The sequence below is a fragment of the Anser anser genome (genome assembly GCF_964211835.1).
Source record: "Anser anser genome assembly, chromosome: 1".
Lineage (NCBI taxonomy): Eukaryota > Metazoa > Chordata > Aves > Anseriformes > Anatidae > Anser > Anser anser.
The window spans coordinates 99,942,649-99,968,815 of NC_139720.1; the positions used below are offsets into that span (position 1 = coordinate 99,942,649).

Here is a 26,167-nt window from a genome sequence, read left to right on the forward strand (position 1 = left end):
TGTTTCCATCTGGAATGAAAGAAAACAGAGTTGGAGTGATACAGCTGTAGCAATCATCATCTGCCTTTTACTCAACAGGTCTGCAATTAAGGAATCCCTTTTGTAGAAGTTGTTCCATAGGGACTGCTGAATGCTTCAGCTGATATGGTTCATGAACAAGATAATCTCAAGGAAGACAAAATATCTGAAAATATTAAATTCCATTCAGTCCAAAGCACTTCCTCTCCAATCCTAACCATATACTAATAAATAAATAAATAAATAAAATGGAAATAAAAATATGATATTTGGTACCCAATTTTAGGTAAAGAATCACATCCATTAAAATTTGTTGGTTTGGTTTGGTACTATTTGTATAGTTTAGTCAAGTTATTTTTAGTCTTGTGTTGGACTTTTCCATCATTAGATTTTTCCTCCTAACAATCAGGCAAGTCATATTGGTCATAACTTCCAGGTTAAGATAACTTAAAATATTATTTCAGGCAGTCTCAAACTCAAGGATGCATAGCATCACACTTAGTTCATTTATTCCCCAAGGTATCTCTGAAAAATGAGAATTAAAAGCATAGTATTGTAAATTAAGAAAGGTTGAGTGGTTCCGTTGTTCATTTTGAGAACATCTTCTCTGTTGTGTTTGTTTTTAAAATTGATATTAAGGATTTTTGCCTCATAGACTCCATTCAGTTTATTGGTTTATTGGATTTCTTCCCCTGGACATGTTCCATTTCTGTCCACTGTGGCTGTTTTGGTGAGGCTGAGGCTGTTTGTTGCAGTGTTTTAAAAGCATATTACATGTCTTTTTTTCAATCTGCAGTTACAGCTGCCTTGCATATTGAGGTTGTCTTTCACTATACTATATAAGGAATATATACCAGTTGTACATTGGCATATGCTTTGCAATCTACTTTGCTACAGTAAAAACATATAAAATGTCCAAGTAAAGAGCATGTCTAGAAATCGGCATGAGTGAAATTAACCTCAGTATTCAAAATAATGATATATTTTAATACTGTTCTGGAAATGTATTGCAAATAATACAACATAAAGCAAAATGTAGATTATCTTCCTGTACATGTAAAATAAAACATACATGCTTTTATTTTGTTATTTGTGATTACATTTCATTCACTTTTTTCATTTGTTCTCTTTCAGACGGTTCGCCATGGTTTTCCTTATCTACCCACTGCCTTAGCTTTTGACCCAGTTCAGAAAATTCTGGCAATTGGAACGAGAACAGGAGCAATACGAATGTATCCTTTCATATTCATAATTTATATGATTTCTATGTATTTGTAATGCAGTGATGTGAATCATCTTTACATCTGCAAGCACTCAGGTAAGGTTGCAGGTTATGATGCTATGTTACATCTCATTTTGCTTTGCTATATGGACTGGAAAACAATGTGCTGTTGAGTAATTACCATTAGTTTCTGAAAGTGTCCAAAGGAAAAATTTTGAATGAGTTCTTGGTGTATGGTTTTGGCATATACCGGTTAACATAAAGCAGAATTATTTTTTGTTTTCAGCAAGTAAAAGTAGAGATTTTTCAGTGTGTAAACTACAATGTGGTGATAAGCAAGGTGTAAATGTTGTCCTAGCAATAAATAAATTCACTGCTGCAATGCAGCTAGCCAACTGGAGACACTGTAGATATCAATGTATGAGATACTGTTTAAACTCTCCTAATTGAATGGTGGGAAATCAGTGATTTTAGGGCACGATTCATTTCTTCCTGGAGGAGATGTTTCAAGCAGTCAGATGAAACAGTTTAAAAGTGTCTGTTTCTCTTCATTAGTTACAAAGGTACATTATTGCCAGAACCTTACAGGTATTTTTATACTGCAGGAAGTTTAATTTGGATGTCTACACAGAATAAATTGGACATAAATGTACTGAAAATTTGAACAACTTTGGTTATCGAAAAATATTTAAATGTGATGTATTTCAAAATGTTTCTCTGAATAATTTTCTTAATTTGTCTTGGTTCAAATGTATTCCAATCTGGTAAAACTACATATGAAGTAAGAAAAAAGAGAAGAAAGGATATTACAGGAAGGTTTAAGAGTTACAAGATACAGAAGTAATAAGCCAATACTTTTTACAATCTCTTGTAGATAAATAAATTCCAGGGTTGAAAGTAGGGGATAGTGCTATATAAAATACCAATCAAAGGTAAGTGACAATCTAAAAAAAAATTCCTCCTGGAGAACCAATCTGCGCCTCATGTAACATGACTGAAACTTTAATTTCCTCCATTTTTGGGTGCTCTTGTTCTGAATGGTTGTGTTTACATAAGCCTCATTTTCTTTCCACAAGACTCAACAGAACCAGTTATGCAACAAGCTGTGCTCCAGTGATTCTACTCTTAATATATATCTGGATGAAGTAGATTGAATATATTCCATTCAACATAATTACAAAATAGAAAATCCCCTTGAATTTGTGCACTTCTGGGAAAGTGCAAGTCCAGTAGTCTTGTTTTCTTCTTTAGGGAGTTACGAAAAGTTAGAAAGCTGGAGCTTTTCTTCTGGAAGATTCGTAGATGTGATGTCTTCTATGAGTGGGGAGACTGGGAATTTCATAGGTAATGTAGGTACTGTAGGAAGAAGACCTTACAGAAGATTGACTCCCAAGCCCACCACTTCTTTCCATCTCAGCAACCTGGCTTGTGTAGGAGCAGAGCTGCTACTGGCTAAGCATCCTATACCTATGAAAAACCCTCAAGAAAAATGCAGGTGCAGAGCCTGAATTAATACATTTTCATGCAGAAGTGAGTTAAACCTGCATGTCACTTGCCACAGGAATGGAACACACAGCAGAAAATAGGCTGTATCCCTCACTTTGTATAAAACTCTATATAGATCATCTATGGAAATGGATTATTGAAGGGTCAGAGGAAGAAGGGAGAAGAATGTTTTTCAAAGTACCTTCTCCTTTAATATCTCTTCTCCGGCTTTGCTACTGAAAGCCTACTTCATTTACGGGAAAAATTTCTAGGACCCGAATCAAACAAAGGCATCAAAATTATCAGATAATATGATTTTTTGAGTGATATGTCATCTCATAACATAACTGCCTCTCAGCTTTGGCACACGGAGCCTTGTTTGCTTAATTGAGCACAGAGTTGATGGGAGCTATGCTTTGAAGACAGCGTGTGCCATAAAAGGAATTACTTATTCATTTTAACTGAGGCTTCTCAACTTGGCTCTCAAAGGTTCACAGAACATATTATATAAAAGCCTCATCATGGACTAATAATTTTGTCTTTGTACGCAGCAATGAACAGTGATCAGTGAAACAGGGCCTGGGACCACACAGTGAACAAGACTCATTTAAGCCAATTGTGTTACAGCCATTTGTAATTGTTGAAGTCAGGCAGTAAGATTCAAGCCAAGATGTAAAGGTTTAGTATTACTTATGAAAATAAAATTTTTAATGGATTTTCTTAAAGTAAGCTAAAAACAGTATAGATTTTTATGGTTCTCTGTTTCCACAGTATCCTGTAAAAGTAGTTTTTAATAGAGCAACACAATTTCATTCTGCAATGAATGTGTTACACAACAGAATGAAATAATTTGTTCCACACATTCATCATTTTCTGATGGCGAAGCTGGTGCTTCTAACCAGTATTGTGGACAGCATAAAAGGACAAACTGGTTACCATCAGAGAAATGCAACCATTTAATTATTTATTTATTAGCAACAAAAAGGCACAGATTGGATCAAACTCTGTTGTGCTGGGCAACACAAAGGCATAACAAGTTTATGTTTAGTATTCATGTAACAATATAGAATAAGTTTTCCTGTGACCAGTGCAAGTCATGTAACGGTATGGTTGCTTCCCTGTCTTTCCAAAAGGCTCACAAAGTACTGGGCTGTCTATTGGTCACAAGTTAACAAGTCTCAAAGGATAAGCTCTTTCCAAAGAAAATGAAGCATGTACTTCAGTGTTGAGAATAAAGGTTTAACATCACTGCTTCGGGTGATCATTTCAAATGATCCAGCAGCACTACTGAAATTGACTATTCTAAATTGGCCTGAAATAGAGGATATTATTCATAAATTTCCATTACAGTACAGAGATAAATGAAAATTCATTGTGGAATGAGAGTCAATTTGCCTTCTCCTAGATTTTTTTTCAGGCTGCTTTAGATGTAACAGAAATAGTTCTATAGCAATGGGAATTGCTGTTGCTATGCTCTAGTGATCCTAGCAGTCTCTGTGGGATTCTCAAGGAACTTCAGAAAACAATGTAGCTTTTACCTGCATCACTGTCTGCTGGGTGCTGGATCCTCACAGGAGAGCTATGCTCCATCCACAGAATGAGTGCACTGCAAATCTCTGATGAAATAGTGTCTTCCTGTTACCAACATGTGGTAACAAAACCTGCAAGCAAAGGGCAAAACACCCAATCTAGAAACAATTGCTTTATCATCTGGTCATCCTTCTCATTCATCCTAAACACAGAAAATTGTATTTCCCCTCTAAGGACAATTCTTTCCCTCTTGGGAAAGAGGGAAATGGGAGCCTGTTCTCAGCACCCATACTTGGATCATTGCTCAGATCATGTCTTGTTGCCACTTTGTCTGGGCTATCCTTGCTTCAGGCAAACATGTTCAGATGAAGAAGGGCAATGAAATTGACTTCCTTTTCTTATTGTCTCCATGTACTTCTTCTCTAGTCCTAGCCTGGAGAACCTTCTGACATTACACACAATAAAACAAAGCATGCAGTCTGTAATTACTATCAGAGAATGTATATCACTATACAAGGGGGAAAGAAATTAAGAAACTTGGTCAGACTGAAGTCTCTTCCTCATTTCAGGGGAAAAGAAGACTAGGGTTTTGTCACATCCTCTATCTGAATAAAATCAGTGTTGTTAGCAATGATTATTCCAAGAGCAGACTTGTAGAAGTGGCATGTTGCTCTCGGGTTTCAGGATACCTATTTCCATATTGTCATTTATCCAGCTCACAAACACTTGCAAAAATTCATTATAGGTACTTTACAGAATCACTGGGTCTTTTCCCTTTGACTTCTTCCATCACATCAAAGATGTGCTTAGCCAGTATAGCCGCCTACTTCAGGCATGTGAGCATCTACATATTATTATACCAAGTCACTGATTATTGGTGGTCAGCTGCAGTAACAAATTCTGAAAGATACTATTCCATAGCTGTTATCACCTTTGCTTATTAAGAAATGAGGGAAAGTTTAAATCCAGTGCAAAGAAAAGTACTGGGTCTGGAGTGGCCTCCACACCATTAAAAGCTTATCCATCATCATACAGGCTTAAATTAATAATAATACATCTTTGGACATATTTTTACTGTTATCTATTGTTATCAATAATACACATTCTTTAGATTGACAGGCTTCATGTTGGCATGGATGATGCCATGGGGCAATGAAATCTTGGTTTTCATTCTTTGTGGCTTAAGCAAAAAAGCAAACCATCCACAACATGTGAAAGGCCTTTCTAATAGGTATAACAACTTGCCATATTACAATGTCACCAGACATTATAGTAGCCATTTTATTCCTAAGCAAAGAAAAGTATTCCAACTTACTAACACCTGAAAGTGGAGTTGATGCTCTGCCCCAACCTTTCGCTTAGCTGCACAGTCCTGATGCTTTCCTTATTCTGACTCCAGTGCTCCGCAGATCTTTCCAAAAGCACTCCAATTCCCTAACCTGGTGAAATACTTTTTCAGTTTTGCTGTGTTACTTACCTGATAGATTGTTAACTGAATTAGTGGTGCTTACTTCTGGTGCTTGTCAGAGTGATGCATAAGGAGGCTGGAAGGAGTGCATGGTTGGGACTGGACAGGAAGAGAGATGGAGGAGAGACAGAAAATTAGACACTAAGGAGCAGGTCCTTAAATTGAATCATCTTACCTTATGAAATTACTTTACAGAAATTCAACTGTGACAGAAAGCAGTTGTCTCTGAACTTTGCCACAAAATGTAGAAATAGCCTTTCAATTTTGAGTGGTATGAAAGATGGCCTACTTTTCAGTCATATTTAAAAACTCTTTGTGGGGATCCATTTGCAAATCAGAACAAAATTCTGTAGGCTCTTCTCAACAGAGATTCTGCTTTTGGACCATATTGGGAATAATTTTTCTAGCCTATTTTGTGTGTTTCTTCCCATGCTTTGATAGCAGGGGTATTTTTGGAATGTAAAATATGGTACAGCAATACTTATTTTAATAGGTACATCTTTTGAAAAATAAAACACGGCTTCAAGGCTCTCTCAGTTCTTTCCATGAAATAGCCCATAGTCATATATCTGACTCCAGAGTTCCTATCCTAAGTAAAGGGGAAGGTGAAATCAAAACCTAAGATCGCTCTACTGAACAGCATGGATATTCAGCAGCTGATGCACACAGAGACCATGTTAGGGGGAAGTACAACTGTGGATGTTTGTGAGCTCTAGAGAAAATCAAAGAGCACTAATTAAATCATCACCTGTGGAGTTCTGAGGAGACATGGAATTTTACAGTAGTTAAAGGAAGCATGATAAAGAATGCTTGATGTCAGGCTGGACATCAGGATGGATATATTTAAAGAAAGCAATATAATGTAAAGTGATGGTCTGTCAGAATAGCGGCATAACATCTAAGTATAAAGTGTGGCAGGTTTACTCTCCCTAAAACTGCTGTCTCTTAATCTAAACAAGGCTTCACTAGATCTTCATCCTTAAAATAAGCTGTCTTCCATGCTGTTTACTCCATGTGATTTATTGCACAGATGGAATGGGGGAAGGGCAGACAAGATCATAAAACTAAAGTTCTGGTGTTTGATTTGGAAGAACCATTGATGCGTTTCATCTTTATCTCATTGTGGAATATATCTGGGATTTTTCCAGAGTGCTTGAGTCACTCAGGAACACAAACCTCACTGAGTCAGTACTCCTAACATAAGTTTTTCTGAAAATCCAACTGGTAATCAATACATACATACGTGTATATTTATATGCATGGATACCTAAATGGGTTATTAGAGAAATGAATTTAATGTCACTCTACAAGAAGAAAAAAGTATAAAATATATAAAAATATTCAAATTAACTTGTATGATTATATCTGACAGACCCAGAGTTTAGGGAAATTTAAATCTGTTCAGAGATTATTAAGTATCTGTCTATGTGTGCACTCATATGTGTGTACATATTAGGCCTCTGCATATATGTTTATATTTTGGGGCCGTTGGTGTCCTAGGTCTGTTTCATGCATTATAAGTAAACAGGTTAAATATGTTACAGTTAAATGTATTGGGCTTACCACACTTTCAATTGATGTTTATCCAGGAGGAAAAAAAAAAAAAAAAAAAAAAAACAGAGCCTGACATCTGCAAACAAATTACTAAAAAAATAGATTTTAATGTATTTGGAGATGCACATAAAATTGGCATACAGGTGGATGGATCTGGCAGGATTTTGATCAGAGCTGATGACTGCATTTATGATCACTATCTGAAAAAAATGCTTTCTGTGTGTGTGTTTCAACAATTTTATTGAGTTTATTAATAATAATAATAATAATAAAAAACCTTACTGTGATACTGAAATGTTGCCTAGTGGTGATAGGCAACTTTCTCAGAGAATTGGCATGTCTTAATTAGATTCTGGGTGACCTATAGGGGTTTTCACCTTTTTCTACCTTTTTTTTTTGTTCAAAACTTTCATCAACAGAAATGTTGTCACGCATAGGAAGTAATGCACATCAATCTGCTCTCCCTTCTGACCTGCTAATTATCTTTTTAGACAGATATTTACAACCTAAATTTGGCAAACATCTTTAAAATACAGAAATTTGAAGTCAACCTATGCATTTAGGTATTTATCCTCTTTTTTTTTTTTTTTTTTTAATCTAGGGAATAATTTTGGTGGGAGAGAGAATTGGTATTTCTCCAAATAGTTTAGGAAAATACTATCCAGCAAAATGGCAAACCCAAAGTATATAGGTACATGCATATAATGGGATTCTTTTTTTGTGCTGTGAAAAAAAGACCCATTTCTGTCTTAGGTATAGAGGTCTGAAAAATGAGGAGATGGACAGAACAGAACCAATGATCTCATTCAAGAGAGGAGGAGGGAAAGGTTTCCTTGATGAGCTCATTTTCCCTCATCCATGGCCAACTCAGTCCCTCTTTCCCTAACCATGACCTACTTCACTCTACTTCTCATAGTCATTACATTTCTATTCCTCAGCCCTGACTCCTTCCTTTACTTAGTGGAACAGCAAGCAAGCAACATAATCTCAATCTCCACCTTTCTTCTGACCCGTGCAAAGCAGCATCTGAATTATATATTTTTCTAAGGAAATTGTTCAAGTCAAGAAGCAAGACGTTTCCTGAGTGCTGCACATGTAGCATTCAAAGCCAAACATGAGTACAGAAGGAATAATCAAAAAAGAGCATCATTGGAGAAACCAATCTTGTCCAAAAGAGGTTGTGGATCAAGAGCTATCAGAAAGTGAATGGTCGAAGTAGGCAAATCTTAGGAGGCACTGAAGAATGTGGCCGTGGCATCAGTATCATCATCCAAAGGAAGTGCAGGGAGGGAAAATGTGGCAACCTGTTCCTTTTTAGTTTTGGTGTGAAAGAGGTCAAAGACTGTTTAGAAATTTGCATGTAGAAGTCATCACCAGTTAAGCACATTTCTTCCAACCCACTCAGTCCCCTTCTGGACACAAAGTAAATTCATAGCTCTCCTCAATAAGTTTGAAAAGTAGCATGTACACGTGTACTGTCCTTAATGGCTAAATCATTTGCAGAATTTGGGCGTTAATGCTGAAAAAAAAGTAGGCCTCACTATTCCTGTCTGAAAGAAAGGCTGTCCTGAGTCTTTGCAGAGAGCACCTATGATTTAGAGGGACATAAGGCCTTGCACTAAGTCAAGCACTTTTGACTTACCCCTACATGTCTTCGGGGGCAGCCAAACCAGGAATGGGCTCCGTCATTGTCAGGGCCTATTCTCAAGACCCAGCAGCATGGAGGTATGCAGCTTCTGTTGTGAATAAAATGGAATAGGGTAGGGTAGGGTAGGATAGGATAGGATAGGATAGGATAGGATAGGATAGGATAGGATAGTTCAGTTGGAAGAGATCTTTAGAGATCGTGTAGTCCAACTGCCTGATCATTTCAGGGCTAACCAAAAGTTAAAGCATGTTGTTGAGGGCATTATCCAAATGCCTCTTGAACACTGGCAGCCATGGGGCATCAACCACCTCTCCAGGAAGCCTGCTCCACTGTTTGACCACTCTCATGGGAAAGAAATTTTCCCTAACGTCCAGGCTGACCCTCCCCTGGCACAGCATTGTGCCCTTCCCATGCATCCCATCATCAGTGACCAGGAGCAGAGGCCGGCACCTCCTCTGTGCTTCCCCTCCTCGAGGAGTTGCAGAGAGCTGTGGGGTCGCCTCTCAGTCTCCAGACTGGGCAACCCAGGTGTCCTCAGCCTCTCCTCACAGGACATGTGTCCAGCCCTTTTACTAGCTTTGTTCCCCTCCTTTGGACACATTCAAGTACATTAACATCCTTTTATATTGTGGAGCCCAGAACTGCACACAATATCCAAGGTGAGGCTGCAGTAATGCTGAATGTTATGGGAGCTTTGACCATTTTTTGACCTTTTTTGACCAGCTGTCTATGCTGTGTTTAATGCACCCCAAAATTGGTTTGCCCTCTTGGTTGCCAGGGCACACTGCTGACTCATGTTGAACCTGCTGTTAGCCAGCATCCCCAGTTGTGATATATATAGGCATCCAAACACTAATAAAGATCTTGTCCCTGATGTAATGAAGGCATTATTCTCCATCAGATCGTAGGCCAAAATTAATATTAATATTAACTGTTGATATTCTTATATGTCTAGGTCTGGTGGACCTCCAAGGCTTGCATAACATGAGATGGTAGTTCATGAGTTTTAGGTAGTTATAGCAGTCCTGAGCAGTACTTAGAACTGTGGATTCAATGAACTGGCTAAGGCTGGGATGATTTTGTTGGTGTGTCCTACTGTTACTATTTGAAAGAAGATAGTTTGAAGGATTGTGTCTGAGGCATTCTGTCATTATTGGCGCACTTACTCATTGCAAACTGGTTACTAATTAAAAATTCAGAGTTGGAGCCGCAACTCTCCATGGAGTGATTGACACTCTTGAAAACATGCATGGACTTCTAAATAAGTGGAAGATGAACTCATGGTTATACTTAGAGCAGAGGCCTCTGTGATTCTGCTCCTCATCTGAAAGTTTTGTATCAACTCTTGGTCATTCCACATCCAGAGGAAAATGCTGTCCCACAAATCTGAGCTTATGTTTTTAGGACCAGAACCTCCAGTCAGTCATACACAAAGCAATCTTTGTAGCAAAGACTGACCAAATATCATTCTGCCTATCTTTTTTGTCAGAAAAGGAGGTCCAGGAAAATATGTTCAGTAAAATGTACTGCCAACATAGTTTTTGCAGATGCAGGATTAAATTGCATTGCACTTTTGTGGCACCTCACAGGGCACATTGTCCAAACTTGGACTAGGGAGGCAGGCTAGGAAACAGTGTTGCCACACAGATGGTACAAATGGGAACAAGAAAATTAGAAATAAGACAGACCATATCTGAGCGCTGGTGGTGTATGCAATCACACACCTGCACAATGAGAACTTTTGGATTTTTGCTCTAGCTCCACTATGTATGGGAAAGTAAATCACGTCAGTGCCAAGCTTTCTGAATTATGCCCTGTGTCATTACAATAATGTTCTCAGCACCTCTTCTGATTTTGTGTTGATATGCAAAGACCAGTCCAATAAAATCGTTCATAATAACTACCTTAAAGACTAAATATAAAAGAAAAAATAGATGACACTTTATTTTAAGATTGGTATGTCTGCTATTGTGCTAACATCATACCAAAATACTTGCAAGTCAAGGAGGACTCAGGAAGCCACCTTTCAGTTACACTGGGTTTTGATAAAATTAAGAAGAGTCCCTTCCTTTATAGTCTGTCCTTCTTCTGGGCATGTTTGCTTTATAGGCATATTTATAGGCATATTTATAGGCATATTGCATATCCCAGATTTTGCAATTACAGCGTCTGTCTTTGGTAGTGTCTTGTGGTGGGTTGACCTGGCCTGCAGCCAAGCAGCACACAGGCATTCATTCATTTCCCCCTAGCAGGACAGGGGACAGAATCAGAAAAGCAAAAGTGAGAGAACTTGTGGGTCAAGATAATGACAGTTTAATAAGTGAAGAAAAGCTATGTGCTCAAGCAAAGCAAAATAAGGAATCCATTCACGAATTCCCATCAGCAGGCAGATGTCCAGCCACTTCCTGGTAAGCAGGGCCTCAGCACACTAATGGTTACTTGGGGAGATGAGTGCCATAACCACAAATGTCCCTGGTTCATCCTCATAATGGAATATCCTTCTGGTATGTTTGGGTCAGCTGCCCCAGCTGTGTTCCCAGCTTCTGGTCCTCTCCAGCCTACTCCCAAGAGAGCACAGTGGAAAAAGGAAACCTTGATGCTGTCCAAGCAGTGCTCCCCGGTTGCAAAAACTCTGGCATGAAAGCAACACTGTTTTAGTCATAAATCCAAAGCACAACACCAGAGAGGCTGCCATGAAGAAAATAAACTCCATCTCAACTAATTTCAGTGTACTTCTTGAAAATTCTGCAGTCCCATTTATTTGAATATTTAGGGTTTTCAAGTAATGATTACTGGAAATCTAGTGGTATTAGCATGCTGTCATTGCAAAACTGAATAAGATTTTACAGTCTTCTCTCTAATTATTGATAATAATTGTGATTTCTAGTGAACAGTCTCTGGGATTTTTTCATCTTGCTGAGTAGATATTAAGTCTGGGTATGTTTGTGTATCACTATACAAAATTTGTTCTAAAAACGTTCACAGAATGTAAGCAGGACAGCAGAATTTAATTGTTTTGTATTATGGTTAATTTCTCTGTGTGTTTTTGTTTGTTTTAGTTTTTGTTTCTGTGATTGCACCAAGAAAGCTTGAACCTTAATCATACAATACACTGCTAGATTTTAAGAAGTTACAGAAGGTACATTTTAAATATTAAGGCTTCTAGGAGAGTTTGAGTTTCTGTTTTGTTATTTAGCTGTATTTTCTACTATGCAAAATTGATAGCTCTATGACATTTTATTTACATATTTCAAACATGTCCGTAAATAAATACAGATCGGCTGGATTATGCAGCCTATATGATACAAACTGATCTCAAATACACTGTGCTTTTTACTATGAGATCAGAAACTTGTCAGTGAATCAATGGGATGTGTGGTAGAAGTATACTAACATTTGAGTAGTTAGGCATGCACATGGATAATTTTACTCAACTACATTGTCTCTCGGAAGTCTATGATTAGAACTTGCAACCTAGTCTTTTTTTTTTTCCTAATTATTTGCACCATGTAAGTTCACAGCTTCAAGTAATTTGTTGATCTCAGATGTAGGTAGATTTTTGCCCCACTTCTACTTAGATTACAATAGTACTTCCTTGTTCACAGCAGTTTTATTAATCTTAATTTGTAGAGTTTGAGAAATCTCACTTTAAGATAAATGCTTAGAGCTAAGGAGTGGCTAATAATACTTTATCTGTTGAGGAACTTACTTTAAAATATTTGGCTATGTATCAGGTTAGGAAGTCCCTATATTCCTTATACAGACCTCATACATTCTCTAGTCAGTAGATTATTTGCATAGCTTTAATGCCAGTTCATTTTATCTTATTAGGCAAATTCATGAGAGGGACATCATTTTGGAATGCGAGAATGTAGTCTCTTAGGTAAAAATTAAATGAAAACTTACCTTTCATTTTGGCTTTTTTTAAACAGAAAAGGAAGTGCTAGAGTGAAGAGTTTAGATGCCATTCATGAAACCAAGTAGGCAAGGTAATGTTTATTCCCTATAGCGTATTGATAAGAGGATTCTGGAGGGTAAGAGTGACTGCAGGCTGATGCAGAGAAGAGATTCTTTACATACGTGTTATGTCCTCTTACTGAAGAATCCAGTACATAAATAGGTCATAAGTAGCATTATGGTTTTTTTTTGTTTGTTTTCTGTCCTTTGAGAGGTATCCGAATGGTGTGAATTGAACAACTAAACTTCTAATAAACTGTAAGTTGTAAATTTTTTCCTCAGCATTTTAAAATCAAAATGATTTGACAAATTGACATGATGGCTTCACATTTTCATTTTGTACTTTTCTTCCTTGTCCTCTCTGCAAGGTTTAAACTCTCTCCCTTTACTTATTTATTAAGTCTGCAGAGTATTTCCTTTGCATTATGCTAAATGGTATAGACTGCTTGTCTGTTCTCTTTCAGTTTACTGAGGGTTGTTTATCCTCTTCCCATTTAAGGTGTGAGAGATTTTGTATATTTACTCCCCGAAGAAACTGAGTCATCCAATTTGTGCATGACATAGTCTTGTTGAGAAATCACGCGAGCACTTGAGAGATATTAGTATATGCTCCCAGCGATAACATCTGATTACACGGAGAATTCCAAAAGTTAAGGGTGGGAAATTTATAAAACTACCGTATAGACATAACAGCACGTGTGTTCTTAAGACCTGACCCAGTACATTGCTTTACTCACAAGAACAACCCTATTGAATTCTGTAATACCAAAAACCTCACTGGAGTGCCTAAGCAAGATTTAGGTAGAATTCAAGCATCTGAAATTGAAACCGAACTTCTGAACATCACTGCTCAGTTTTCTATCCTGAGAAATGCCCATCCTCTTCAGGCCATCTAAATATTTTTTTTTGTAGACACCCACAAGGGTCTTACTTTTATAAGGGTCAGGTAGCTCAGTATTCGATAGAGCACTAACGTGATTAATCACCTAGACAATTCTCCAGCAATATCTGTTGAAAGATAAGAGCCGGCAGACCCTCTCAGAGCAAGTGTACAAGGTCAGACTGAACATCAAATGCAGTGATGGATGCTACATCTTAGCATTTGTGCTCATCCTGTATCCACTAGTATTTAAACTAGTAAGTTTAAATACTTACTTGAGATAGGAGAATCTGTTGTGGTTTAACCCGGCTGGCAGCTAAACACCACACAGCCGTTTGCTCACCCTCCCCCCTCCCTCTCTGGGATGGGGGAGAGAAACGGGAAAGTGAAGCCTGTGGGTTGAGATAAAGACAGTTTATTAAGACAGGAAAATAATAATAATAATAGTGGTAATAGTACTACTAATAATAATGTGTATGAAACAAGTGATGCACAATGCAATTGCTCACCACCCGCTGACCGATGCCCAGCCTATCCCCAAGCAGCCGGCCCCCCACCCCGGCCAGCCACCCCTATATATTGTTTAGCATGACATCAGATGGTATGGAATACCCCTTTGGCCAGTTTGGGTCAGCTGTCCTGGGTCTGTCCCCTCCCAGCTCCTGCTGCACCCCCAGCCTGCTCGCTGGCGGGACAGAGCGAGAAGCCGGAAAGTCCTTGGCTTGGTGTAAACACTGCTCTGCAACAATTAAAACATCAACATGTTATCAGCGCTCTTCTCATCCTAATCCAAAACATAGCACCCTACCAGCTACTAGGAGGAAAATTAACTCTATCCTAGCTGAAACCAGGACAGAGTCTCACATCAATTTTCTCACCAAAGACTTTTAACCTACATATCCCATTATACACAAGAACATTTTTCCTACCAGACCATGTATTCACAGAATCACAGAATTGTAGGGGTTGGAAGGGACCTCAGGAGATCATCAGGTCCAACGCCCTGCCAAAGCAGGTTCCCTAGAGTAGGTTGCACAGGTAGGCGTCCAGATGGGTCTTGGAATATCTCGAGAGGAGATTCCACAACCTCCCTGGGCAGCCTGTTCCAGTGCTCTGTCACCCTTGCTGTGAAGAAGTTCTTTTGCTTATTGGTGAGGAACTTCCTGTGCTCCATTTTGTGGCCATTACCACTTGTCCTGTTCCCACAGACCACTGAAGAGAGGTTGGCCATATCCCTTTGTCTCCCACACCTCAGGTATTTATAAACATTGATAAGATCCCCTCTCGGTCTTCTTAAGGCTGAACAGACCCAGGTCTCTCAGCCTTTCCTCATAGGGGAGATGCTCTAGGCCCTGGATCATCTTTGTGGCCCTCCGCTGGACTCTTTCCAGGAGACCCCTGTCTTTTTTGTACCGGGGAGCCCAGAACTGGACACAGTACTCCAGGTGAGGCGTGACCAGGGCAGAGCAGAGGGGGAGGATCACCTCCCTTGACCTGCTGGCTATGTTCCTTTTTATGCACGCCAGGATCCCACTGGCCTTCTTGGCCACCAGGGCACACTGCTGGCTCATGGTCAACCTGTTGTCCACCAGGACCCCCAGGTTCTTCTCTGCAGAGCTCCTCTCCAGCAGGTCATCCCCTAGCCTGTACTGATACGTCCGGTTGTTCCTTCCCAGGTGCAGGACTCTACACTTGCTCTTGTTAAACCTCATTTGGTTTCTTCCTGCCCAGCTCTCCAGCCTGTCCAGGTCTCGCTGAATGACAGCACAGCCTTCTGGCGTGTCAGCCACTCCTCCCAGCTTTGTATCATCGGCATACTTGCTGAGGGTGGATACTATTCCCTCATTAAGGTCATTGATGAAGATGTTGAACAAGACTGGACCCATCACTGACCCCTGGGGAACACCGCTAGTCACAGGTCTCCAACCAGACTCTGTGCCACTGATCACCACCCTCAAAGCTTGGCCAGTCAGCCAGTTCCCAACCCACTTTACTGTCCACTCGTCTATCCCACACTTTCTCAGCTTTGCTAGCAGAATGTCATGGGAGACAGTATCAAAAGCCTTGCTGAAGTCAAGGTAGATGACATCCACTGCTCTCCCTCTATCTACCCAGCTGGTGATGTCATCATAGAAGGCAACAAGATTGGTCAAGCACGATTTCCCCTTGGTGAATCCATGCTGACTACTCCTCATAACCTTCTTCTCTTCCAATTGCTTGGAGATGGCCTCCAGAACAAGCTGTTCCATCACCTTTCCAGGGACAGAGGTGAGACTGACTAGCCTGTAGTTTCCCAGATCCTCCTTCTTGCCCTTCTTGAAGACCGGAGTGACATTGGCTATCCTCCAGTCTTCAGGCACCTCTCCTGTCCTCCAAGATCTGTCAAAGATGATAGAGAGTGGTAGTCCTGTGAGGTGCTTTTCACAAAGTGAAATGCAAGTGTAACCATGTCTATATAGGTTAATGATTTAGTCAAATAATTTAAAGGATGAATCTTGTATTCTAGTCTGTGTTCACAGACTGTTTATAAATTTTATTTTAAACAGTTTTTAAATGCAATAATTATAACTTCTAAAGTTATTTTCATTCTTGTAGATCATGTTATCCTAGCAAGACAGAATGAACATCTAATTTATTATAGCTTCATGTGTTTGTTTCATACATGTTTTTTGTAAAATAATACCTTACACTGGAAGATCAAATGACACCCAATAGATCTGGTAGTGCCAAAGCTGCCTGTCTGGGCCCATGTCTCTTGTCTTTAGTGAATGTCGTTATTTTGTATTAACAAATCATTGGATAGTATGCACAGATTACAGTAGGAGCTGGAACACAAAACTTCCCTTCCCCAGGTGAAAACCTGCTAGCCTCGATCTCATTTTTCCTGTCTCTTAATGAGTTTTGCCTTCTCCCCCATACTTGCACATCCTATGCTTCTGAACTGAAGGAGTCAAGAGTTACTGTATTTCCAAGGATACAGTCATGACATTATCCTAGGAGATGTATTTGTTATCATTTTTAGTGCAAATTAGAATTGTAACCACAGTCCAATGTAGAGATGGCTTTAACCTCAGTCAATTATGCAAAGCAAATTTAAGCACCATTTTTCTCCTCTGACACTTATACTTTTAAGAACTCAAGATCAAATGTTGTGACAGAGTCACTTCTGTCCTTGTGCTCATAGGACTTTTATTTAGAGCAGAATAACCATTCATTTTTGTTTCCTCATTATTTTTAGATGCAAGAAATGCTGAACTGTTAATAGGGGCAGTTTCCTCATGCTTTGTAAGTACACTTTGTCAATCAGACAAGAAAGTGTCTGATGGATAGAGACACCTGCAGACTTAGAGCTGGCTAAACAGAATCTTTGGAGATAAACATTTTCATTTTTGGCAAGGCCTGAGACTTGCGTTTTCAAGTCCTTTGCCCTTTAATAAATAGAGCCTCTAACTTGATTTCTGCTGTTTATATATGTAAAATGGAAAAGCATCTACCAGTGTCAGGAAGTCTTACAAATTGTAATATCACAATTATATTTTTCAGAGCTATAGAAAAAAGACGTCCTTAAATATATTCATGACAGTGATGAACACTGTTACAAACATAAAGAACAGTGGCTAAGTAAGGATGTGTTGTCTGTCCTCAAATATTTCACATATTTAATATTTCACTTATGTGATCATCAGCTCCTAAATTTATGTGGTCTTTAGCAAGTATATTCCACTTCTGACCTCTTTGATACAATGTTGGCATCATAATCATAATTATGGATTAGCAAATCAAGACTGTACATGCAAATGCAACTCTTGCAGTTAATAATCTTTCTGAATTCTTGGCTTTAAAGTCTTCACCATTATTTATTATACAGTCTTTAGCACTTCTTTAACAATTCAGTGTGATCATATAGTAAACAATTCTCTCAGAACTGGAATTAGTTTTGCATTAGTGTAAGAATCATAACTTATTTTCTTGATTTAAATGCACTTAAAATATGAGTGTAAATATTGAATTAATCTTTATGTAAAACACAGCTGAATTTCAGAAAAGTTGATTACATAAAGATGCTCTCAAAATCTGAATTAGAAATAGCCAAATCTATTAAAACCATGAGTTTATTTGTCCTTTCATTGGTAGCTTTGCATTCCTAATTAAAACTGTAGTTTATTATCATCCTGCTTACAAGATATATATGTATATATATCAGTGGGATCAAGTGCACCCTCAGTAAATTTGCAAACGACACCAAGCTGAGTGGTGCAGTTGATACAACAGAAGGAAGGGATTGCCATCCAAAGGGACCTGGACAAGCTTGAGAATTGGGCCCATGTGAACTTGATGAGGTGCAACAAGTCCAAGTGCAAGGTGCTGCATCTGGGTCACGGCAATCCCTGACATGAGTACAGACTGGGTGGAGAACTCATTGAGAACAGCCAGCAGAGAAGTACTTGGGGTTCTGGTGGATGAAAAGCTCAACACTAGCCAGCAGTGTGCGATTGTAGCCCAGGAGGCGGCAACTGTATCCTGGGCTGCATCAACAGAGCAGTGGGCAGCAGGTGGAGGGAGGTGATTCTCCCCCTCTGCTCTGCCCTTGTGAGGCCCTACTTGGAGTGCTATGTCCAGGTCTGGGGCCCCCAGCACAAGAAGGATATGGGTTTGTTAGAGTGGGTCTAGAGGAGGGCCACAGAGATGATCAGAGGGCTAGAGCTCCTCTCCTATGAAGAATGGCTGGGAGAACTGGAGATATTCAGCCTGAAGAAGAGAAGGCTCTGGGGAGACCTTGTGACAACCTTTCAGTATTTAAAGGAGGCTTATCAAAAAGGTGGAGAGCAACAGATTGTTCAGGCAGATAATGATAGGATGAGGGGGAATGGTTTTAAACTAAAAGAGGGGAGATTCAGATTAGGTGCTAGGAGGAAATTCTTCACTCAGAGGGTGGTGAGGCACTGGTACAGTTTGCCCAGAGAAGCTGTGGATGCCCCATCCCTGGAAGTGTTCAAGGTTAGGTTGGATAGGGCTTGGAGCATCCTGGTCTAGTGGGAGGTGTCCTTGCCCTTGGCAGGGGAGTTGGAAGTAGATGATCTTTAATGTCCCTTCCAACTCAAGCCATTCTATGATTCTGTGATATACCTTTAAAGTCCAGGTTTTCATTCAGTATTTCTCATTTTTGCTTTCTCTTCTTACTTAATAGGGAATACGAAGAACTAATAGTTTCTATAGTTATAGCAACAATTAGAAAGGAAAGTCTGACTTTCTAGGCAATCAAAGACTTAGGTAATTAAGTTTTATCTGCCCTTGCTGCTGATTTTGAAATGAGTAAGTAGCTTGGATGATACTAAAGAAAGCTTACCTAAACTAGTTTGAAAATTTGACACTAAGGATTTTCAAGCTGCTTTAAGAACAGACCTGTGAGAGCATCTTCTATTAAATAATAATAATAATAATAATTGAAAGTCTTTTCATTCTCACACATAAATTTATATAAATGCTTATTTAAAAAAAGTATTTTTCCTTGACCAATTTCAAGACCAACTACAATACTATCAAGTGTTATTTAGGTGTTTTTATACTGTCCATGGAAATGAAGCTGTCTTTTTTTTTTAAGTTTTAGTCAATCTGTGGTTATATAATCATAGTACATATGCCCTGGAGCCTTGTTGTCACTGTTCATTGCAATTATTATTCAGACATGATTGTGGAACTTTAGGAAGGGTATTTTTAACAACAGAATCTTATAAAGTTAACTTCTAGAGAGAAATTGAGCCGTGAATCTTCATGTCAGATTGAAGCTTATAGGCACATAGGATCTCCCACGGGGCTTTTTTATTGCAGCAATTTTACTCATCAACGATTTGAATAACATTAGATATAGGGCTTTACAGTTCTATTCTGCTGTTATTTCAGATTCTCTTAATGTGCATAAGCAATTATATGTATTTTTTCTTCTAATGACAGATTACTTTTCATTTGTAAACAGTGCACATAGATCTTGGTCTTTCACCACATTTATGTAGGTCTGTTTACAGTTCCTTAATAAACTTGCTGAACCGAATGACCTTATCACGTATTTAATTCTTCAGGCCTTGTACAGATTTACAAAGAAATCAGACATTACCAGATCTACACTGGAATATTGTGACTTCAGCGTAAGTGCCCTTGCTTTCAGTGACTGTCTTCAGAATGTCAAAATCACTATCAAAATTGGACCATGCTCCCCTGTCTCCTACACATTTTGGAAATGCTTTTCAATTTCTTGAAGATCCTACTAGGAATTTTTGAAGACTGTTAAAATTCAGGTTTTTCAGGTTGTTGACATAGTCATTTTCTCCTACTCAAGCAGTTGAGGAATTTTCTCTTATTCTGTGTCTATAGTTTCCTCATTTTTTCTGTGTAAGGACTATTTGCAGCCTTTTGAAAACTGTAGAGATGGTTGTCCAGTTTCATGACTTTTTACAAGGCCAAGCAGTACCAAGAGATCAGTGTCTTATTACCTTTTCTGGAGGACTTACTGTTTGTTTATAGGTAATAATGGTTAGACTAAATTCTATATTGCTGTGTTTTGCTTTGTTTTTTATTTCAAAAAAGTTTGCAAGGTGTCACTGTAAGATTTACTGGTTTGTAACTTTCCAGATAATTTCAAGTACCTTTTAAATGTATATATTATCATCCATACAGTTTTCTTTTTTTTTTTTTTTTGCTAGAGTCCATTCTGCTTCATTCCTATGATCCTTCCAAAACATTGTTTGTGTATCATCTAAATTTAACAATAATTTATTTAGAACACTGTCTCTTGGTTTCTGAACCTATGTTTCTGATAATCTGATCAGAATTTTTGTTAGTATTGCCTAATAAAAATAAAAAAAAAAGAAAAGAAAAGAAAAGAATGGGAATAAGGAATTCTTCACCAACATACTCTGTTAAAAGCTGAATCAAAGAAATAATAATAATAATAATAATGATAATAATAGTAGTAGTAGTGGTAGTAGTTTTTGTTGTTTCCTTTAGGCCTTGGTAACCCAGGAGACTCACTCATCAGGTTTTGTTTTTTTTATTGTTTTGCAAGCTTCTCATTTCCAGTGTGATTGAAACATTTCACTTTTTTTCTTTCCTTTAGCCCTTTTAATATTCTGGATTCTAGTGTAAATCTAGAGCAACTGTATTGAGTTGAATGCGGTTATTCCACATGGATCTTGTACTTTTTACCTCCACATAGTTTGACTGCATTTTCCTCTAGGTTTTGTTCTCCTCATTAAAATAAAATAAAATGTTTGAAAAAGAACATATATTTGCTTTTCATGATAATGGGCAAAGAGTTGTATTAAAAATTGGTTTTGCATAAAGACATTTCAACTGTTAGTCCAACTGCTGTTCTTAAAATTGTAAAATCTCCATTAAAAATATTTTCTCCCACCTTCTGCGGGAAAAAATGGCATTCATATTGTTTTCATCATGTTCAACAGAAAACACAGTCATTACTTCACATGAATTCTCGCTTCCAGGGACTTGAAAAACTAAGAGATATATTTTATTAACCAATGCTGGTGGTATAACACCATGCAAAATGTAGGGAAGTCTATAGTTCTGCTGGATCTCAGTATTTTTATTTTTTTAAAGGATGTTTAAACACTCTTGAGAAGCATCACATGTAAAGGATGACAGAATTGATTAGTATTTAAGATCTTCATTTTGCATTTGCAGCTTTGCACTGACTTTCAAATAGTTCTGAATCATTATTTTATAATCTGGGCAGTTATGAATGAAAACTGGAAAAAGCAATACTATAGAATGGGGAAAAGCAGTATGTCTTAGCAAAACCCTTAATCACTAAGTATCACAGTGATTAAAACGAGAATCAGTAGAGCTATTCCGGTTTTATTGGTGAGGAAACAGAGGCATTGAGTGGTGAAGTGATATGACTTAGTCTCTAATGAGAGATGGGTAAAGAATACAGGTTCTTCAATTTCTAGGCTGGAACTTCAGCCACAGCTGTTTCAAAGGCATTTAGCCTGAAAGTTTGTAAGCATGCTTCTGATGGTACTCTTATATGTTATCTTGCAGATCATAAGGAATTCAGGACTGATTCTCTTAGTCTTTCACCTTGCTCTGCTATGAGAGCAGCCTAACAGTGTGATAAGTGAAGGAAGAGTAAAATACATCTTGTACCTTATTTTCCCCATATACTTTACTATTGCTGAGGCTTAATCCTTAGGTTTTTGGTTACATACTACAATCATTAGATAGACTATGTAGCATAACTGGAAATTGTTCTCAGAGTCAGGTTTTGAGCACTCTGATCAGATATACAGGCGTTTGTTTAATGTTCTGCGACATACAGAAATGCTATATGAAATCCCAGGATGTATAGATTCAGTGCGCACATTCTCCAAATGTCAGAGGAGATTGCAAAAATGTCATTGCCCAAATGTGCATCACTGTGTTATTTTAGTTCCTGTCTGAAGTGAAGAAAAAGGAGGAAACAGCATACACACAAAGAGAAAAGAAAGGAAGATATTTCTGGCAGTTGTACACTTCCAGATTGCATTTGCTTTTCGGGGGAGGGTCTAGGAAAATGCTGTGTAATGTGGCCACCTGTCAGGAAAATTACCACCTGTCTACACTCTTGATCTTAGTTTTTTTTTGGAATGTTAAAAGAGCAGAAAAATAGTGACATCACTCTAAGTGAAAACAGTTATTATTGTGATCATTTTTAATAGAGTTACAAATAATGTTTTTTTTACCTGGGTAATAAAAGACTGAATAAGTTGTTTGTACCATGTATCAGAATATCAAAGTCCCAGGTAGAACTGGCCCTTGAAATCTGTATGTTAGTTTTTAGGTTATATAAGCACGCATATTAAAAGCCTCTGTTTAAATTCCTCATGTATCTTAGTACCAGTTCTTTCATTTCAGCAAAATTCCATCGTGGCAAATTTTAATCGATGTTGCTTATGCGTTCATAAGTGACTATCAACCTTACCATCCTATTCATACTGTAGAATCTTTGTTTGTTTCTTACCACCTTTCCCCCAAGGAGGCAATGGGAAGCTGCTAGGTTCTCCTTTGCCACTTCTCCCCTGTTTTTTGTCTCCGAAGGATGACCACAGAACATTCACCAAAGTCATAAATCCATATTTGAAGGCCTCAGCCTCCAGTAGCACGTTGCTACTACCACTATCTCCATTCTAGAGTCCTCAAACTACTGAGTGTGAATCACATCTTAAATGACAAGCTTTCACAGGCAAGTCCGCCTCCTCTTGCTTGTCCCCAGCTGTGTATTGTCACTATTTTCAGTCGCTTGGGCAACCTCTCCTGCCACTAAATAACATTAAAAAATAATAATAATAAAATAAAACTACCAGGTAGTCCACATCTTACAACCGTGGAATGTTTCCTCAATTCTGCTGCACTCTCATGTTCTGCAGAACTTCAGGAAATCAGTAGGTGTCTTTCTGTAGCTCTGCACACATGCTGTTTGTTACACCTGCTGGACTGGAAGCCTCATGTTGTCTCTCTGGCCACTTGTCTGAGCCTTAACAAGGGAAGATAACCACGAGAGAAAGAAGCTGAGACATCATCATCTCAGTGTGAGGACACAGACTTTCCAAAGACTGCTGCTGTAGAATACTGTCCTGCTATTACCGGAGTTCTAATATTCAATTCCAGCATCTTCACAGTAGTAATTCTCCTTGTAATGTGGTATTTTTGCTATTGCACAAATCTGCAGCTACTTCACTGCATCCTCTCAGTATAACCACATTAAAGCTATCTTAGCAAATCCAAGAGTCCTTTACTCACTCCAACCTGCCTAGAACTCCTCTGCATGTTATCATGGTTTTGCACATCTCTCAGCTCTTACAATTGCCTTTCATTCTACAGTCTCAGAAGTTCTCAGTATACCCAGCGACACTTTTGTGCATATACAAGGGATGTAGGGTTCTCTCCTCTCCTCTCCTCTCCTCTCCTCTCCTCTCCTCTCCTCTCCTCTCCTCTCCTCTCCTCTCCTCTCCTCTCCTCTCCTCTCCTCTCCTCTCCTCTCCTCTCCTCTCCTCTCCTCTCCTCTCCTCTCCTCTCCTCTCCTCTCCTCTCCTCTCCTCTCCTCTCCTCTCCTCTCCTCTCCTCTCCTCTCCTCTCCTCATATTCCAATGACAGCTTTAGCAATTGCTGACAGTAGAACACTGTTAAAAAATGTACTGTTTTTTAAATTTCTTTTAATACAATTGGATGAGTGGAAAGGAAGATATATAACCATGCAACTTAGACTGTTCTCTGGATTCTCCAGTGATTGTTAGAGCACTCCTGCACTCCTAAGAATGTTTTTCTATTCCTTATAAAATGCTTAAAACTTCTTGGGGTGTAGCCCCAGTGCAAACTCCACCAGCTGTGGATATACCTAAGCTCGGTGCATGGAATACAGTTTTGGTAGGAAAGCACTCAGTGAATGAACTCACATTCTACCTGGGAATATGAGTACACGTTGAGAGGTCAGCCCATAGTGATCGTTATGCTGCTGCAGATAATGCTGTTATCAATATCTGAGCCTTTTGAGCTCATTGGGAATTACCTGCTTGAGTTGTAGTCACATCCTTGCCAGCTGCATGATTGTCTTTTTGTAACTAGAGGCTGTACTCTTTTCCTACTTTACAGTAACTCATAAATGATTAAGACAATTTTTGAGCAATTAGTGCTGCTTCAGCTCTAGAAGTTATGAATTTGTTATGCTCAATGGTTTTCATAATGTGTCATCTTAATTGATTTCAGTCAGTTTGGCGGAGAAAAGCAGTAAAACTGAAAACATGTTGCAGTTTTCTAGTTGCATGAATGATGTGCAATGTGAATTCTAATCTGTTTTCATGAAAAAAAAAGGCTTATTTCACTATATTCTTAACCTGAAAATATGCTGACACATCTGATGCATCATAAGAAGTACTTTACACCTGAGTTACCTTGGTTAACGGCTCACTGGCTGCCATACTAGTGCTTCCTATTTATGGAGTGACTTTACACTTAAATGGTATTTATTTCATAATTCTTAAAGACAAGTAACCTTTTGCAGCTATTAATATGTGAAAAAAATCTGTTGGGGTAGAAATCTCTTTTTCCAGGGTTGGTGTTTTTCGTTGTTGTTTTTTGTTTGTTTGTTTGTTTTCTGCAAAGATGTAGTCGTATATTTCTTATTCATCCATTGTGGATGACCTATCAGACTGAAGTGGCTTGTGGAGTGGAAGAGCAGTCCCAAGATAAAATACAGGGAGTAGCACTGGAAGAACTCTGATGCTGATTTATTTTTAAAAATTCAGATTAAAAAGCCATTTAGGGGAATAAATTTTTGTGACCATGGGCAATTGTTTTTTTTTCAGAACAAGTTGAGAAATACATTTACTTTGTTTATCTGTAATCATTCTCATCTCAGAATATGATCATATGTACTTGATATTCTTCGTGGAAATCTTGAGGATTCGTGCCTCAGTGAGTTCTTGGGCTGCAGCTGAGTTTGGTTATTAGACCTTCCTAGAGAAAGTCACCTGCCAAGGCTAGGAGCCACCTGGGTAACTTGAAGTGGTGGCCTGTGCTGTATGCATGCAGTGGGTCAGGAAGTACTACAGAGGAGTGATGCTGCAATTTCAGACAACGCCTGTTCCACCTCTGCTTTCTCTCATTAGATCATCTCCATTTCTCCATTTGCTTCGGGGGAAGCTTAGGCAGGGATTACTATCTAGCACCCCCACAGGGTAGGTCAGAAAAAAAGGGCTGAAATCATGGAACTGTTTCACTTTAGTAATCAGGATCAGTTAGCTGATGTTCAGTTTCCAAAGTTCCTGAGAATATGCTGATCTAGTTCTTTTGTCCTGTAATTGAATTTCCCTAACAAACCCTGTTTCAGAATTCAGGATCACAGTAACTCAGGATAAGCAATTCTGAAATGTAATTCAGAATGTACTATGCCACAGGGAATATTCAAATTTTAAAAAGTATTTTTTCCTAGATAACCACTTGATACATCTGATAAAAAAAAATAATCAATTTCCATTGTTTGGATTAGCTTAAGTTGAAAGAGTTGCAGAAGAAAAAAAAAAAAACAGCAAAAAATATGTTCTCTTGGTTTTGCTGCTTTAATGTGTTCAGAGCTAACTCACACATTAAATAAAGTCTCTTTTGATTTAATCACTTAAAGATATTTTTTTCCTTTTTTTCTTCACCCATTAAAATTTGTATGTCAGGTTATAGATTTGCCTAAAGGTTTGGATCTCTCTCCATCATACATGAACTCATATGATGTGCTGTACAGTGCAAGTTTTGCTTAAAGTTCCAATCATTTTATTACTCTTATTCTATTGGTAGGGTGAATGACTGGAAATACTCTTCATTGAATCTGTTCACCTTTTTTTTTTTTTTTTTCTGTGCTGATGC

At 38.4% G+C, this 26,167-nt stretch overlaps 1 protein-coding gene and 1 long non-coding RNA gene across 11 annotated transcripts in view; both read left to right on the top strand.

Moving 5' to 3' along the window:
• STXBP5L (syntaxin binding protein 5L) overlaps positions 1–26,167 on the top strand; it is a 206,639-nt gene that overhangs the window by 15,561 nt on the left and 164,911 nt on the right. For all 10 annotated transcript variants that reach the window (XM_083834588.1, XM_083834584.1, XM_083834587.1 and 7 more), the window contains one exon: positions 1,153–1,250. In XM_083834588.1, coding sequence (XP_083690714.1) covers positions 1,153–1,250 — 98 coding nt within the window. The remainder of the gene's footprint in view (positions 1–1,152; positions 1,251–26,167) is intronic.
• Positions 1,265–21,035, top strand: LOC310899709. Its single transcript, XR_014584593.1, has 2 exons — positions 1,265–12,914; positions 19,840–21,035. It is a non-coding gene; the product is annotated as an uncharacterized lncRNA (long non-coding RNA).